The following is an 18,293-nucleotide window of genomic DNA, read 5'->3' on the forward strand; positions in this document are numbered from 1 at the left end:
ATTGTTTTTATTTTGGTCCCTGCCGTCAACCTAGTAACAGAAAATGCATACGTGGCAAACAGAATGCACTATTTGCTGATGTAGCTAATAAAATAATAATAAAAAAAATTATATTTAACATTTTTTAAATGCCACGTCAGCATTTAAATTAATAAAAAAAGCCAACTCAGAAAATTTAAAAAAAAAATTAAATTTAAAAAAAAAACCTTAAATCTAATTTAAACTAAAATCATTTCTTAAAAAATCAAAAACCATTATATTTTTAATTCTTTAACCTCATCAACTTTAAAAAAAAAAAAAAAAAAAAAAAAAAAAAAAAATCCCTACACTGTGAATGACTAATCTCAAATTCTCTCTCTCTTCACGCTCAATGGATAGAATCTCTCACTCTCCACTATCCATGGCCGGAGCTCACTCAGCCTTCTTTCTCCACCACGCGCCGAAGCTCACAAGCAGACCAACAGCGAGTAGATCAAGCTTCTTCTCCCTCTCTCTTTCTACAAAAATCTGATCTGAAGCTCTCTCTCTCTTTCAGCTTTCTCTTTGGGATTAGGGTTTGATCTGGGTTTAGAGAGAGATGGGCCGAGATCGATGGTAGTTGATGTTGATACAATGGAACCCCCACCGGAGGAGACTGAGACAACGACGGAGGTTGTTGAATCTAAATCGGAATCGGAGTCGAAGTCAGCTTCTTAACCGTCACATTAGATCCGATCAAAGAGTCAAGACGATCGAAGAAAATCCACGACGAAGTCAGGGTTCCATTAGAGAAACGGAGATTCCCGTGGTTAAGCTCCATGTAACGGCGGCCCCAGGTGTCAATGAGCATCGACGTGGTGTCCTTTCTCCAACAATCTTCGTGGATAGGTAATGGACGCGAGGATTACGGAGTAGCAGCGTTAGGTGCATTTAAAGCTAGGATTGGAAGCGGAGGAGCCGTTGACGGCATCTAAGTGTCTGTTAAGTCGCCCATGGTGGTGGTGGCGGTGAGATATGAATGAATCTATGTTGGTGGTGGTGGTGGTGTGTACGGGGTTTTTGTGGTATTGAGAAGAAAAAGGAGAAAAGAGAAGAAGGAGAGATAAGTATTGATGCGGCGATGAGGTGCGATTAGTGTTTGGTTTGAAAGAAAATCTTGATTTTCTGGGGAAAATGTTGATGATTTTCTAGGTTTGTGTGTGTTTGTTTCATAAGAAAATTTCTGGTTTTGGGTGGAAAGAAAATGTTGTGATGAAAATCTTAGGCATCGGCTTTTTAGATGTGAACTTTTTCAATGTTTGGTGAAATTTTCTGGGAAAGATATTGAATGCCTAGGAATTTTGTGTTCTTGAGTTCTTATGATCTGGGATTATGTTCTTGAGTTTTTGTGTATTCACGTTTAAATCTGAAACTATGTATTTTTATGTTTATAATTTTGTTTTTATGTTTTTATAATTTTTTTCAAATTGATAATTTTTTTTAAAAAAATTAGATGATGACATGGCATGCTGATGTGGTTTTTTATTATTATTTTATTAGCTACGTCAGTAAACAGTGCATTCCGTTTACCACGTATGCATTTTTTGTTACTTGGTTGACGACAGGGACCAAAATAAAAACAATTTTCTGAAATCAGGGACTGACCTAGGAGTGAAATCAATTTAGGGACCAAATTGAGAATCAACCCAAAATGCAAGGACCAAAAGTGCATTTTCGCCAAAAATAAATAAAGAGGCTTTTGTTTTTAATTAATTGGAAAGATGGTTTTTATTTATTTATTAACTTTGTGTCATGTCAGTAAAACTAATGCGTAAGTCATGTGCTATAAATTTTCATTCAACATAATAATAAAATTAACGTTGAGATACACAATGTAACAGGGGTCATAGTTTAGGGTGCAAAACGTGCATTTAAGTAGTTAAGAGCGCAAAATGTAACTTGATGTATAGTTTAAGACGGTAAAGTATAATTTTTCTACTTTTATTTGTTGAGTAGTTCTAGGATCACAAATTATTTCACAACTTTTTTACCACAACTCTAACCAGTGGCGGAGCCAAAGGGGGGCGAGAGGGGGCACCTGCCCCCCTGACTCCACCTAAAATATCCATGTACGTGTAATTGTAATTTTAAGGGACTCTGAGTCTGACACAGGAAAAAGAAAGGAAAAATGACTCCAATTGGTTGAAACTGGAAAGTAATTTTGACACAAGAAAAAGAAAGTAAAAAAAAAAAAAAAAGTTTTCTCAAACATCAAATCATATTCCCTTTTCACTTATTCACCTATTCTACTGTTCTTGTAAGCTTCTGTCTTGTTCCACGTTTGACACCTATTTCACAATTTTTTTCTTTTTTAATTTCTATCATTATTTTCTCTATTTATGATAGTTATTGCAGTATTTTATTGTTAAATGATGTTAGAGATATTGCAAATTTTATTATTTATATCTTACAAATTAGCATGTCACCAATTACAAAAAATAATCACAAACACCTATTGATTATATTGTTTAAATAACACTAATCACATTTTTACCACATCAGTTTGTAAATTTTTTGTTGTAGATTTTGTAGTAACTATGAATTGGTTATTTTTTGTTTATTTATTTTAATGATATGAAATATATTTATTTTCTTATAATTGTTTATTTATTTTTGTTATTATTATTAATTAATATTTTTTAGATTAATTTTACTTTAAATGTTGCCTTTTAATTTATCCCCCTCTGAACCAAAATCCTGACTCCGCCACTGATTCTAACGTAGCAGATTGTGAATAATTAACTGTCATTTACACATGGATCCGCCATTTTCCTTTATCAATTACACTCTGCCACAATTGTAGCAAGATGTTGTGAAAAATTACGTGCTCCTACACTTTTCCTTATTTGTTAAATTAAAGCTACAAACTTTCCCGCGTTTTCTGCTCCTAAACCCAGCTCCTTCAGCTTCACAGCAATAGAGAGCGAAAATGGAGTCATGGGTTCCACTCTTCAAGATCTTCCTCAACTCCCCAACTCCCGAAACCGAAGCATCTCAATGGTTGCAACAGTCTTTCAATGCCTCATCAACCACAACCCCAATTACCACAAGCTCTTTCCTCTCCTTGCTCTCAAAGCCCAGCGACGCCATTGTCATCGAAGACGATGACTCTTCGTCTCCCACGCTTCCTCGGACAAAGCGGTAAAAAACAAAAAGCACCCAAGACCCAGTTGCTATTTATCTTCAATTTTGATATAATGTTTGGTTTATTTGACTTGTATGGGGTTTTGATCAACAGGGTCATGTTTATAGAAACTTTACCCACTACGGTGCAATCGCGGATTCTCTCTTTTCTTGCTTATGAGCGTCAGAGGTTTTGCAAGAAGGACTTGTCGAGGCTGGCCCAGAATGTGTTGAGTGGGAATCAGGAGCTTGATTTTTGGGTCAAGAGGGCTGCACGCAATCTGCTCGATTTATTGTCTGAGTCGAATTACGAGTGGATTTCTTATTTGAATTTGGATTCTGGGGAGGAAGGCGTGGATGAAGAGTTCGAATCAATACCGGGTTGGCTTAAGGAGGCAGCTGCGGATGCCAATGATGTGATTCTCCCTTGGCTTCCTATTTTGCCAGACGAATTTTGTTCAGTGACGCCTTTTGGTAGTTGTGAAGTTAGTGTAGATTCGTCGAAGCAAGATGGAGAGGATGGCAAAGAAGAGGTGAATGAAGTTGTGGAGGAAATGGAGATTGATTGTCCTGCAAATGTTCCTCTTGATCCTGGGATTCATGAGAAGGCTACTTGTTTGAAAGCTAGGATTATGAATTTTGAATCTTCTTTGAAAACTGTGGGTTTAGCTGATGAAATTTGCCAACTTTGCCTGGACAAGGGCAGAGATTCTTTTGTGGTTTTGGGTCTCATTGAACCTTGGCTGGCAGATGATGAGACTGCTTCAGTTTTAATTTCACATCTTGTGAATGAAAGTGAAGAAGAGCTTGGTTGGCCGAGCCAGGTTCTATGCTCAGTAATCCTTCCCAAGCTGTTATTACTGGAAGTACCAGCTTCTCGTGTACTTGTGGCTGCAATAATGGAATATTGTAAGCTTCATCCGAAAGCAGCTGTTTATGCACTCTTGTTTCCGTTGATTCTCCATAGAGAAGGCATAAATAATCCCATATGTGATGTGATCACAAGGATCATAAGGGAATGTTTGCACCCAGCTCATGTTTCTGCTTTTTGCCAGAAGCTATTGTGTGGAGAAAAGGACGAGAGGAGGCTTATCTGTCTTCCCTGCCACCAACGTTTAATATCTGGTGAATTGGTATGGACAGAATCATTGTTTAACCTGTTCCAAATCATATTAAATCATAATGTTCATTTGACTCAAGATTCAGTTGATCATATTGTTTACCAGGTTCAGCAATTGGCTGAAAATTTTTCCAAATCTCTAAAATTTGGACACTTTTTGTTATGTTTAGTCACCAAATGTTCCCCATTATTGAAACCTCATAAGCTCTCACTGATTGAAGCTGTTGAGAACACCAGTACTCTTGTGACCAAATCTGTATTATCTAAATTGTCTAGCTTGTAGCTAGTCTTTTAAATATCAGGATATTTATTGTTGCTGTTAGCTTCAGCCAATCTCTAACTATATACACACTGTATCTTATTAGATCTTTCCTACAAACTTTTTCCTGATATGTATTAGCTAGAATTATTATAGGGGCTTATTAGGTTTTAGTCCTGGCTATTTTGATATTGATCTGCAGTAATACACGCTTAAATTACTACCATGTTTGGTACATATGAGCTAGCAAGTAGGACATCCTTCTCTCTACACATTTGCTTATCCTTTCATTGTCATATCTTAAATATGAAGTGCGAGGAAATAATATGAATAATTTTAAATGGAGGACAAGTCTATAATGTGATCTTTCTAGAATATGATGCGAGAGTTTTGTGGCAAACTGAAATTTCACTTTGAATAGGTCCAGGAAAAGTCCCATAAATCACCTTGGACAACTGATGTATTTGTGCAGTTTCCCTCTATTAATAAAAATATGGAATCCACCTTTAGATAATTTGTTATGTGTGTAGTCTGAAGCCATAAATGGTTGTTTTCAAAACATCAATACCAAAGATATAAGAGAATATCCAGTGGCTTCTATATTACTATTTAAGGGGTTTTCCTTGTTTGGATCATATTTTTTTTATTCCAAAATACCTCTACACCTCTAGGTTTAAGTAGAGACAAAACTAAAGGATAGTTTGGTAAAAATACATATCTAACTTGCATTAAAACATTGTCTACAAAATAAGAACACTCTTCCACTAACCTATTTCTTCAAAGCAACTATATGTTTATTGTTTTTTTTTTTTTTAGTAGAAAATTAGTTAAACTACATACGTATTTGTTGTTTTTTTCCTAAAAAAAACCTATAAAAAACATTAGTATTAATTTTTATCAAAAAAAAAAAAAACTAAATAGTTATCAACAAAAAACTAAACTAAATAGATATATACATGTTTTTTTTTTTTTTTTGGATAAGTAGATACATCTTTAACTCTCATTAAAACGTTACCTACAAAATAGGATCACTCTTCTGATGATTTTCAAATTGCTTTATCTATTTACTAGTCTCTGAGCACACTTCTTCAAAATAACTATACATCTATTTTATTTTTTTTAATAGAAAAATAAGTTAAACTACCTACATTTCTGTTGTTTTTTTCTTTAAAAAAAAAAAACCCTACGTTTAATAAAAAAACATTAGTATTAATTAAAAAAAAACCAAAACTAACTATCCAAAAAAAAAAATAGTTATCAACAAAAAAATATATACACTTTTTTTTTTCTTTTTTTTAAAATTTTTTTTATAAGTAAATACATCTTTAACTCCTATTAAAATGTTGCCTACAAAATAGGATCACTCTCCTGGTAGTTTTCAAATTGCTTTATCTATTTACTAGACTCTTCTATTTTTTGGATAAGGGCTAATTTAGAGCATTTATTATAATTTGAGATTACTACATTTTCCAATTACAAAAAAAAAAAACTTAGGATTGTGATGAAAAAATTATTTCACCACACATAATACTCATCACACCCTTAGGTTTTTTTTTTTTTTTTTTTTTGTGATTAGAAAATATAGTAATTCCAAATTATAATAAATGCTCTAAATTAACCCTTACCCAAAAAATTAAAGAGTCTCTAAGCATGCGCGTTAGCGTGCGCTCTAAGGCTAGTGTATTTAACTAACCTGCGATTTTGTTTATGCAAGAAAGATCTCAAATTGCAATGGAACATTTCTATGCCAAAAGGACCAAATAATTAGCTTGATGCTCTAACTTTTATAAGAAAACTTGCTATATAATACCGTTGAATCCTCCCTTTTTTTTCTTCACATTTTGCCCTAATGACCTCTGCTTCACAAGGCATCTCTGAGTCAATTTTGGCGTAGTGGATATAATGATTGCTCTGTTGCCATTCTACTATTCCTTTATTTGTTTTAAGATTCGATTTTCAATTATTTGTTTTAGGAGGGTTATAAGCTGCTTTACGAGGACAACGTTAATTATTTATTTCTGTTAAAAAAATATAGGTAAATTATAGTTTTAGTCTTTATCCTTTACACCATATGTTAATTTGGTTATTAATCTTTTAATCGTGTCAATTTAGTCCTTAACATTTTAGCACTGGGTCAATTTAGTCCTTACCGTTATCTTTAGGATGAAAAAAACTGATATATCAAATGAAAATAATTACCGTTATCTTTAGGATAGAAAAAGCTAATATGTCAAATGGAATAATGAAAAATTATTTTCTATATCACATCAACGGCTAACTATACCATCACATCATATTAAAATTTTTTTTAAAAAAAAAAAAACCAAATTAACATGTTCTCAAAAATCAAACTCAAGCACACACACACACACACACACACACACAAAAAAAAATCACAACAACCAAATTATGTTTCAATCCATAATATTTTAATTTACCCAATTAACAAAAAAAGAAATCAAGCTTAAAATTTTTCCCAGAAAACAAACATGGCCTGATCAAATTAAAAGGCCTAATTCTTTGTGATCCCTTTGGGTTTTTCCGTTAGTCTTATTCTTTTGCTCAATGGATAAACTGCCAAGTCCAAGTTCTTGCCTCTTTCCTTTGGCTGCTTTTTTCATTTTCAAGTTCTTTGGTACCCAAAGTTTGGGTTTTGTTAGAATGAACTCATCATGAAGTCCTAAGAAGGTCTCGATGTCCTATTTGTAAGTTTCTGTTAATTGTAATTTTATAATTCAAATCTGGGCTTTTGATTTGAAAAATCCTGAATGTTTATTTGTTTCCGGCTTGAATATGGATTTTTCCATATTGCATTGTTGTTAAGCGGGGTGGAGGTTTTGGGTACCTCTTGAACTTCGTGGAGGATTGGGTAGGTAATTTCTGGAGGAGATGCTGGACTCATGGGTGGCCAGCAACTTGTCAGCACTGAGCCCATGGCCCTGACCACCATCTTCACCATTCTTGTCTTCGATAATCCTGATTGAAACTTGGAATGAATTTTCTGGGAATAAATCGAATTTTCAGATGTAAGAAGAAATTCGGAATTTGATATAACTGGAGTGCCTTATTGTGAACACGTTATTTTTGTAGTTTTTTTTTTATATATAAGGTCCGATTGGATAGAACTTATTTTGTTGAAAACTGAAAATACTGTAGCAAAATAATTTTTAAATGTGTGAATAGTACCGTGTGACCTATTTTTAAAGAAAAAGTTACTGAAAAGTGGAGTTTGTGGGACCCGTGAACAGTACACGGATGCACTGTTCACTGCTGAAAAGTCAAAACATGGCTAGGAAAAAAAAAAAAAAAAGAAGGAAAATGCGCAAATAAGAAAACGCAGACGTGCAACGTGGATCCAAACCCACCGTAATATGACATGACGGTACAATTGGCAGCCGATGTGGTATGAAATTTTTTTTTATTATTCTGTTTGACATGTCAGCTTTTTTTCATCAAATAGATAATGGTAAAGACTAAATTGACACGGTATTGACAAGGTTAGAGACCAAATTGACATAATTGAAAGGTTAAGAATTAAATTGAAATATAGTGTAAAGGGTAGGGACCTAACTTTATAATTTACCCAAAAATATATATGATAAGAATAGAAATGGGATAAACTGATGGGAAATAAGCATAAAATATTCAGTCTACTGAGAATTGAAAAGCATAACTGTTTCACTAGCTGGACAAAAGCAAATATTGTAGAAAGCAGACAACATAACAATAATAATAAGCTGACCAATGAAACCCATAAGTGAGGGACACATATTTCTTAAACATTGCTACTTTAGGTAAGGCCATTAGAGTGACCATCAGCCATTTTCTTCATGGATTCGAATCTGAGACCCTTGTCTGAAAACTTTGTGGTGGCATAGAGCTTCAGGTAATCTTGAAAACTGAAATGATTCGGATATAAGAGTTTGGGAGCTGGAGAGATAATGGCATCACCAGCAGGATTGTAAAAAGTAGCAATAGAGAGTCTGCTCCCATTTTCGTTAGCCATGACACGGTGCAAAGTACTTTTATACCTTCCATTACTCAACACTTCCACTTGGTCACCTGTGTTCACAAAGATGGTGTTATTCTTGGATGGTGGAATTTCTACCCATTCTCCATCTTTGAAGAATTCAAGACCTGGGACTTGGTCATCTTGGAGTAAAAGTATAATTCCTCCAGCATCAGTGTGCTCTCGAAGTCCTCTTACTTGTTGTGGTTGAGGACATTGAGGGTACTTAGCTACTTTTGTCCCCACAGAAGGACCTTTGCTCCCAGAGAATGCCTCCTTGATAAAACACTTCTCCAAACCAAGATTCTCGCACATGAGCCCGGACAGCTTTTCTGCTAGTTTAACCAGTTGAGCTATGTACTCATCCATAGCTTGGCTGCATTATGCATCATATTAGTTAATATAAATTTATATGCATACAACTGAAAATCAGACGTAATTTTGACCTCCTGTTGACTCACCGAAGATCCTCAGAGAGGTTTGGAATTTCATCAATGTTAGAAGTTGGGCGATGCCAAATGAAGAAGCTGCTTTCCCAGTCTATATCAGAGTTGTTTCCCTTGTTTTCTAAGGCTTTGGCTGTCTCAGACTCATAGAAGCGTTCCTTCAAGTTTTTTTCATAGTGACTATTTACTAAGTGCTTCACCTTTTCCATCAACTCTTTGTCAATGCCATGGTTCTCAATCTGCATAATTGAAAATTTCATTAGAATGAACGGTAAATTAGATATCAAGTTAAGTGTATAGTATAAAATATAAAAAGAAGAGATCTTCTTTACTTTAAAGAAGCCCCATTTTTCACAAGCTTGGTGCAGAAGCTCCATTGTTTTGCTCCTCTTCTCATCATTGAGCTCATTAAAATCTATCACTGGGATCTCCATATTCTTCTATCTGATTCTGTTTGCAAACCAGAGGTCACTTGAGGGAATATTTATAGGCTCAGACAGGAAAAATTAGAGTTGGTTAGATTTGAAGATATGGTAGTTACACATTAACTGTAACCTCATTGAAAGGAAAAATTATTGTGTGCCTTGAAACTAGCAACGATAAAAAAATGAAAAGAAAAAAAAGTCCAAATTCAACTCACCACTACCATGTGATTCTGTGTACTTAATTATATCTTCAAATCAATTAGTCAATGAAGCTCTCACTTGTAAATTAAGTTTTGTTTCTTTGGTTTTCATAAGGAAAACTTTCCCTGATTGGTTTATTTATTTATTTTAAATTTTAATGCTCATCATGAGTTTCTTTCTCTCTCCACCCCTTTCTGTTTATGTAAAGATACATTAGTGAGGTTTTATTATACTCTTGTTGATATTTTTTGTATTGTGGGACCATTTTTAACAAAACTAGGGGCAGTTTGGCACCAAATAAGCAGATTCAAACAAAGGGAAACAGGGGCATGGAAGTCATGGAAATATATTATTACCAATGGGCGCTTTTGATTGCAAGCCTGCAAGTTGTTGAATTAACATCATTTTTCTTACTTTTGTCAGACTTGGTCATTTATTTAAATTTAGTAGTCAATCACTTTATAGCATGGGTCTTAACTTTCAGTCAATAGCCAAACTTTGATTGCTTAAGCTATCAAGAAAAATATTACATAGTTAGGCTTTTGTCCATGAATCAGATGATACAGGGCTCAGAAACTCAGATTAGCAAGGTCCGTGCCTACCTTTGAAAGGAATGTAAAGCCTAGAATTTTATGAGATGCTGTTCATCTCAAGCTAAGCAAGGAGGACCATACGGCATGCATTCACTTAATGGATATTAAATAGAGACTGGGGTCCTCTAGAGTTTTAGGTATCCCTAGCAGAATGAACACCAAAGTAAGTATTTTTAAGGCTCTGTTGGGTTGGTGTCCCATTGATACCATCTTTGGTTGAGAAATAATTCTTATTGGCATGAAACGAGTGACAAGATGTTTAGAGGAATATGAGCTTTATTGCATTCTAAATCATAGGTTGATGCAATGATTTAAGGTACCCCCTTCTTATTTGAAGTGTACAAGGACAATTGTTTAAACTGCTATTGCAAACAGACCTCACTTGTTTGCTATTATTTTTAGAACATGCTAATTTCTGCAATTTGTCATTTATTTTAACATGTTACAATGATAAATAATAATTAAATGATTGAATTCACAATTTCCTATCGGTTTAAGCTTTAGAGATAAGTGATTTTATCGTGGTATTGCATATTTTTTATTCTAACAATACTCTTATTGTTGAGAGTCAAGAACTTCCATAAGAGTCAAGAACTTAGAATAGTTACAAAAATGTTGTAGAGCCGACCATGCAGTGGAAAAAAAAACTTGGGTTAAGTATCTCTATAATAATATATTAAAGAGATAGATCCGACAATTTCTTTATACTCTTCTGAATTGTCTTATAAAAAATGTTTAAGATCATTCCCAAGAATGCATCAAAGCAGAACCTAGAAAAGGTATTAGAATAGAACAAGATACAAACAACTTGGTCTAGTTTGTCGGAGCTGATTTAGGTATGGGCCACTATAACATTGGAAAAACTAATAAGGCAAGCAGGGGATTTAGCTTAACAAGTAGTCTAAAGAAACAAATTTTTTAACCATTGCTATGATTAGTGCTAATAAAAGTAATATAAAAATTAGCTTATGTAAAAGTAATCTAATCACAATTTTTCATGTCATAAGTTGCGAAAAGGATTGTGATAAATTGTCTCCTTAGCGGAATGATTTCAAAATTTTATCTGTAACATATTGCAGAAATCCCATATGTTTATGCTAATAAAAATTAGGAAAAAAAAAAAAAGCACAATGAAGGCCCATGTGTTGGATTCCCAACTAAATAAAATTCGTCAAGTCCATTTTGTTTGGGCTTAGTACGGCCTAGTATACTTGGCTCTTGAATTCCGATTGGGCCAAGATTGGTCTTGGATCGGCTAAGACCAACATGACCAATTCGTAATTTGCAAGAACTGATCCATTTTAGTGTATGCAGAGCACATTTAAACTTTAAATGTAACTAGTATTATGTCTTTACGGTTAAATCAAGAATTATATAAAAATTTAAAATATATTTTTTATTTTAAATCTAGAGACCCATGTAAAGGGAAAAACTTATTTTATGTTAAGATTAATGAGCTTAGTCCTTAGCTCTCATAGTAATATTCATTCTCTTTTTGGGCAAATAGTATTTCCTTTTTCTCTTTTGGGTAAGTAGCTATTACTTCTGTATCTAGAATTTTTTGCGTATTTTCTTCCTTTTAACTACTTTCTAAGTTGCTTAATACCACTTATTTCTAACATTCTAAGTTACTTAATAGTGTCTGTTACACATTTAACATAATACCATGCAAATAAGCTACTTAAACCTATAAAGTTCCCCAAAAGACTAAAATTAAAGTATATTGTGGTTATGTTTTTGACATATATGGTATATAGCATTTTTCTAGGGTCAAATAAAATCCAAAGCTACCACCACCCACATTGGGTTAGTTGGTACTTCTCCAAGCCATAAGGCTTGAAGGGGTTAAGCAGACATAGGTTCGAGTGGTTTTATGGGGAGGAATGGCGCAGGGTTATTTGTACAGTTTCTAACCAAGATTTTTTTTAAAAAAATTAAAAAAAAAAAAAAAAATCAATCCAATGCTGCGATTAGTGGTCAATAATAAGGGTCAATTACAATAATCATAATTCGGAATATCATACATATATCACAGATATAAAAACCTTCGATCAAGTGTAATGCATAATACATAAATGACACAATACTATAATTGTCACGGGCTCACGGCAAAAGTTGAAGTCTTTTTTTTTTTAGTATCATATTAATGTTTAGTTGTCTTATGGAAATATAATAGAAAAGTTATGATGTCACATTTATGTTATTGAAGTATGATAATGGTAGGTTAAGCACTTTATTACCAGTTAACTCAACTGGTAAAGTCTCTGATGATTGTATAAGAGATCTGAAGTTTGATCCCCGCTTACACCAAAAACTGATGATTGGTGTCTTGGTCTGATAATAAAGAGTTATTATCAGGAGCGGACGCCATAGGTTGAAACTCTCTAAAAAAAAAAATAGAATTTTATTATAAAACCAAAATATGTAAAGAATGTGAGGTGGAAAGCTAATTGAAAAATGACTCTAATAAAGTGTCATATGGTAAAACGACATGTTCTCCCCCACATGAGGTTTTTGGTTTCTTATATAATTTTTTTTTTTTTTTTAAATCATATACACACACAATTAGTGCACACTTATAGATAATTAATATGTGTATTTATTCCATCGACTCATTCAATAAACTAAAAAGTTGACTAAATACAAACTTTGATAAGTGGAAGCCTAAAGAGAAATTATACAGTCCTCTGGTAGATCACGTCACTTGTCCACCATTCCACTAAAAGACTCCCACTTGTTTAAAATTGCTAAATCAGTAATCAGTTTTTGTTTTAAAAAAAAAAATTAACTCAACAATTTTAATCAAGTGAGAGTTTTTTAGTGGAATGGTGGACCATGTCACTTGTCCACTATGAGGACCTTATAATTTTTCCTAAATGAGAGAGTTTTAAGGAATGTGTCACTTTGTAGAACCTCATTCTCTCTCCCATGAGGTTGTTGAAGGGGAAATTGATGTCTCTATCTAAGATGTTGGGAAGCCAAGCCGAAACTCAACTATAGGCTCTTGAGATGGTACTCAAAGGCTTTCGGTGTGATGACAAAGCCAAACAAGAAATTAAGGCTGCACTTGACAAAACAACAACAAAAAGCCCAATGACAAATATCTTACAATATTTAATTAGTACATTAGTGGTTCTGGTCTGATAGTTCGAGTGAAATAAATCTCCAGCGGTAAGAGTAAAATTACACTTAGTCCAGAAAAAAACAGATTTAAACAGTCTAATGGTCAATGATGAAATAAATTTAGGAATGTATTAACTACCGGGGGTCCTTGCATGTCTTGGTCAGGGGAGTTCATTGTACTTTCAGCCATCATTACATCAATGTGAGAGAAAAGTTTGATTGTTACGTATACATTATATCCTTCAATCGTAAAATAAAAAGTAAAAATTAAAGGTTCCATGGGAAAAGGAAAATGATTAATTGGCATGGTGTGAAGGGAGAGAGGGATCTCAGCTTAGTGCAGCAAGTATTAAACTAAAATTTTGGTGGGTGGGTGTTCATAAGGCATGAATGAGACAATATGGGCTATTTTAGTGAGTGGGATGAGATTAACTCTGAGATAAAGGCTTTTTGTGAGTAGTGAGAGGCATTTATGAGCTGTGTTTGTGTAAAAAAGAAGAAAGAATATCTGAGGTTATATGAACGTGGGCTGAAAGGGATGAGTAGTGAGTTTAAAGAGAGCAAAACTACTAGTAAAATGACAAATAGACCAGGGGTTTCAGAGGGAGTTGTTAAGTCCCTGTGGGCTGAGATGCTTATGTATTTATAATGGAGTTTTAGGGAAGCATTAGTTAACACGAGTCCAAAAAATGTAGGGTTAATCAAAGGTGGAGAACCAGGGTTAATCTTCTTGGGATTTTTGGTCAAAAGTAGAAGGATTGCTTTATGGGCTACTTTGTTTCTTTGGGTAATGATGGGATTTTGCATTAAATGCTAGGATTTTTGGGGCTAAGCTTAATCAATGTGATTGGGGCGTATATCAAGAGCAAAATCCTATAACTGCAACTGAGATTTAGACCCCTAAGAAGTAAGATTCAACACCCTAAGCCAGGTGTCAAGTTCTAAGCCTACTTTAGGCGGTTCTACTAGAGGTTCCTTTATGCCCTCCAAACCACATGTTCCCAAATTTTTCCCCTTTAGCATTCATGGGCTTGGCACATGAATCACGTCTTGAACGTTTTTAACATTTATAGCATCAATTTGCTAAAGTTTAAATAATTTGGTTTCAGCTCCCCTTCCACTGGAGGTGCAGTTTTGAAAAAGAGGATGGAGTTCCATCACCTTTTAGACTTTAGCTGATGTTACAATTTTAGCTGATGTTACAAGCTTCTTGTACTGTTCACGTCAGGTAGAGAGTGACCCAAAAGTCGATGGGACAACCTCTAGTTCATCTTTAAGGACTCGGTTCTCTTGTTGTACTTTGGTCAAGGATGAACAAGGGTTGTTTTGCCTACTTTCAGTCCTCTGCTTCTTGCTGGGATCTCTTAGATTGGGCTTGTTCACTTGGGCTAGTTTCTTTGGGTCGAGTTGTGTGGATCCTACAAAATCAACAATACATGTTGCCATGGGCTTTCCTCCCTCTTTAACTTTTATTAGTAAATATTCTTTGGGTTTCTATAGATACTTGCAATGGGCCTTTTGGGCAATTAAGTGTAATGTTTGAAACAATATGACAAGTTTTCAAAGTACCTTTGAAAATAACCTTACTATGATGGATTCCATATCATAAATAATGTTCATGGCTTCTAATAGTTGCATCATAATTTAAACGATAAGCTTGTGGGATCGAGTATTTTCCATGAGTGTTGGAGATATATATTATGGATGTTGTGATGCAAGTGGTGACCATGTGTTTCATGGGTTATAATGTGAGAACATATTCTTCAAGATAACTCCCTTTGAGCTTTTATAAAACAATTGCAATGAATTTTTTTTTTTGCCATAGTAATACTTAAGCAATAATTGTGTCATGATACTTTTCTCTTTGCCAAGCGTTAATAATCTCGGGTTTTTTGATAAAATAGTGCCTATGAAAAAAATGAGCTTTTGAATATTGCCAATGAAGATTGAGCTTTTGATATTGCTAATGAAAATTGGGTTTTGATATTGCCAATGAAAATTGGGCTTTAAATATTGCTAATGAGGATTGGGCTTTTGGATAAATAAATTACCATGGGTTTAAACCATGGGCTTTGATTATGGACTTGAATTCCATTGATAAAGTTGTTTTGTCATGGATTTGAATCGTGGACTTTTCAAACCTTGCCAAGCATAAGTATTCTTGGTTTTTTAGAAAAGATTAGATTTTATCTCACTTTATTAAATAATTCGGGTTTTTATGAGAAAGTATTGGGTCCTATAGCGTAGCCCAATTTTGTGGTAGAAAGGAGAAAGGTTGTGGGCTAGCATAGTGATAGCTGGAAAAGATATTTAAGCATGTTCAATAATACATTTGAAAGGAAAATAAATAGATGTTATTTAAATAACATTAGGTGTAAAGAAAAGTACCCCAATAGAGGTATCTGCTTTTAACAAATAAATACATAAAGATGATAAGATTAGACATAATCCTAAACAATGTAAACACTATCAACATTCTACTATTATTACTAGTAACTAGTAATAGGTCTGCAGATGGATGGATAATGTTGTAAGCTCCTAGGTGAGAAGGTTATATAGAATATTCAAAATATTTTAAAGTCAAAATATAAAGTAATATTGCGATAACATGAAGAGATTTTTGTTAAATTAATGATGTAATACAAAATTAAGGGGATGAAGAATTTAGACTATAGAGAAAATTGGAAATTAGTTATTATGTGGTATAATAAGTTGATTGTTTGTTTAATCATACTTTTTATTACTTTAATGCATTGGAGTTAGCATAAAATTTTCTTTTTAATATCATTAATATTTAGTTGTCTTATGGAAATATTATAGAAAATTTATGATGTTATATTTATCTTATTTTTTTTGAGGAAACACGTAAAATACTTTTATTCAGATACGCCTAATAAATCGGCTTGAAGTACATCATGAAAATGTGAAGGAATATCCTCCATCCAAACTAACAAATCTGGAATGCCAGCGGCATGTCTAGCCAGATTATGAGCTAAAACGTTACAATCCCTCTTAACATGAGAGTAATGTAATTCTTCAAAAAGTTGAGATAACTGTTTGGCCCCCTCAATGAGCAATCCCATTGGTGTTAGCAGCCTTTCTTCCTCCCTTAACCCTTTGATAACAGACAAAGAGTCACCCTCTATTACTGCCCTTTTCAACCCCACTTCCAAAGCAAAAAACAGAGCCCATGCCGCAGCTGTTGCCTCAATATCTTCACTGCCTAAGTCCTGGTGTACCGGTTTTGAGCATGAAGCAATCACAGATCCTTGGTGATCTCTTATAACGACTCCAATGCCAGACTTCTCTTCATGTGTGAAGACAGCGCCATCAAAATTAATTTTGAAAAGCTCCGATGGTGGTGGCCTCCAATGAAGTCTGGTATTGCGGTTCTGCTGCACTGGAGTAGCCACAAGTAGTTGCCGAGCATGGTATTCAGCTAACCAAGACTTCGAAATATGAGGAATTTGGTGAAGTGAGTCCGCCGATTGGTTGAGACGAACCCGATTCTGCGGGTTCCAGATTGTCCAAGCCGTTATAGCAAAGACCTCTGTTTGATGGTTGTTTGTAATTAACCACGACAGCAACTCTTTGAAAGTCACGAACTGAACAGAACACCGGAAATTCCATAGCTCCATATCCGACCACACCGTATCTAGTTCTAGGCAGGACCACAGGGCATGCAGTGAGTCTTCAGTATGGCCGTGGCATCTGACACATAGGGAATCCATTGAGATGGTTCGACGGAATAGTGCATTCTTTGTCGGCATAGCTTCACGACATGCACGCCATAGCAGTGTTTTCACCTTGGGGGGAACTCGCAGTGATCAGATTCCATTCCACAGCTTCTTCTCTTCATTTGCGGATACTTGTGGCTCAGCAGACAGCTCATCTTCCATTTTTAAGAATTTGTATCTGGTCTTGCAGCTATAATGACCGTTGCTTGAGTGAGGCCAATATAGAATATCCTCTGAAACTTCACTGCTTAAAGGAATGGTCTTGATTAGCTCTGCTTCCTTTGTATTGAACAATCCGTATAGCATCTCATCATTCCACATCCTCCTACTTAGGTCGATAAGAATATCCACTTTAGAATTCTCAAAATCTGTCAAGGGAAAAGATAGTACTTGCGGAGGATGTTTTCTTGGCAGCCAATGATCTTGCCAAATGCTGATTTTTTTTCCATCACCAACTCTCCATCTAGCTCCCCTTTGAATAACATCCCTCCCTACAAGTATACTCCTCCAAGCATAAGATCCCATCCTTGACTCCTTGGCCTCCATAATGGTTGAATTCGGAAAAAACCGCGCCTTGAACACTTTGTAGAAAAGGGAGTTATGATTATGCAAAAGCCTCCAAGCTTGCTTTGCTAGTAAAGAGTCATTGAATTTTGCTAAGTCTCTAAAGCTCATGCCACCCACTCCTTTAGCTTTAGTCAACTTATCCCACTTGACCCAATGTATCTTCCTACAATCACCTCGTTGTCCCCACCAAAATTTTTTAATCATGGTCTCAATCTCATTGCATAGACCTATTGGAATTTTGAAACATCCCATGGTGTATGTGGGGATGGCTTGGATAACTGATTTTATCAATACCTCCCTACCGGCCTGTGAAAGTAACTTCCCTTCCCATCCTTGAAGTTTTCTCCACACACGCTCCTTAATGTAATTAAAACTTGCTTTTTTCCTTTTCCCCACAAAAGATAGTAGACACAAGTACTTCTCATATTGCATAATTTCTGGTACACCCCACGCCTCTTTAATTTGCTCCTTTAAAGCTCCGTTAGTTGCTTTGTTAAAGAACAGTGCTGTCTTGCTTCTATTTATTTTTTGGCCAAAAGCAACTTCATAGGCATTTAATATCTCCAATACTTTGCCACATTCCTCCATTGTTGCCCTGCAAAAAAGGAGACTATCATCTACAAAAAGCAAATGTGTTAGTTTTGGGCCTCTTCTACAAAGGGAGAAACCATG

At 34.7% G+C, this 18,293-nt stretch overlaps 2 protein-coding genes across 2 annotated transcripts; one reads left to right on the plus strand and one right to left on the minus strand.

The window, feature by feature from the left end:
- Nucleotides 1–2,843: 2,843 nt before the first annotated feature.
- Nucleotides 2,844–4,583, plus strand: LOC115978139. Its single transcript, XM_031100164.1, has 2 exons — nucleotides 2,844–3,159; nucleotides 3,257–4,583. The coding sequence occupies exons 1-2, from the start codon at nucleotides 2,948–2,950 to the stop codon at nucleotides 4,542–4,544; spliced, it is 1,500 nt and encodes a 499-aa protein (XP_030956024.1). The 5' UTR covers nucleotides 2,844–2,947; the 3' UTR covers nucleotides 4,545–4,583.
- Nucleotides 4,584–8,073: 3,490 nt separating this feature from the next.
- Nucleotides 8,074–9,556, minus strand: LOC115978140 (1-aminocyclopropane-1-carboxylate oxidase 1). Its single transcript, XM_031100165.1, has 3 exons — nucleotides 9,308–9,556; nucleotides 8,991–9,214; nucleotides 8,074–8,905 (listed from the first exon to the last, which is right to left on the minus strand). The coding sequence occupies exons 1-3, from the start codon at nucleotides 9,407–9,409 to the stop codon at nucleotides 8,311–8,313; spliced, it is 921 nt and encodes a 306-aa protein (XP_030956025.1). The 5' UTR covers nucleotides 9,410–9,556; the 3' UTR covers nucleotides 8,074–8,310.
- Between the last annotated feature and the right edge of the window lie 8,737 nt (nucleotides 9,557–18,293).

Source organism: Quercus lobata, chromosome 2, assembly GCF_001633185.2.
Source record: "Quercus lobata isolate SW786 chromosome 2, ValleyOak3.0 Primary Assembly, whole genome shotgun sequence".
Taxonomy (NCBI): Eukaryota; Viridiplantae; Streptophyta; class Magnoliopsida; order Fagales; family Fagaceae; genus Quercus; species Quercus lobata.

Bases quoted from the DNA above. Each gene is read 5' to 3' on its own strand.
- LOC115978139 (XM_031100164.1), top strand. From the start codon at position 2,948: ATGGAGTCATGGGTTCCACTCTTCAAGATCTTCCTCAACTCCCCAACT. The intron at 3,160-3,256 runs GTAAAAAACAAA...TTTGATCAACAG, and splicing joins ACGCTTCCTCGGACAAAGCG to GGTCATGTTTATAGAAACTT.
- LOC115978140 (XM_031100165.1), bottom strand. From the start codon at position 9,409: ATGGAGATCCCAGTGATAGATTTTAATGAGCTCAATGATGAGAAGAGG. The intron at 9,215-9,307 runs GTAAAGAAGATC...TCAATTATGCAG, and splicing joins AAAAATGGGGCTTCTTTAAA to ATTGAGAACCATGGCATTGA. The intron at 8,906-8,990 runs GTGAGTCAACAG...TGCATAATGCAG, and splicing joins AACCTCTCTGAGGATCTTCG to CCAAGCTATGGATGAGTACA.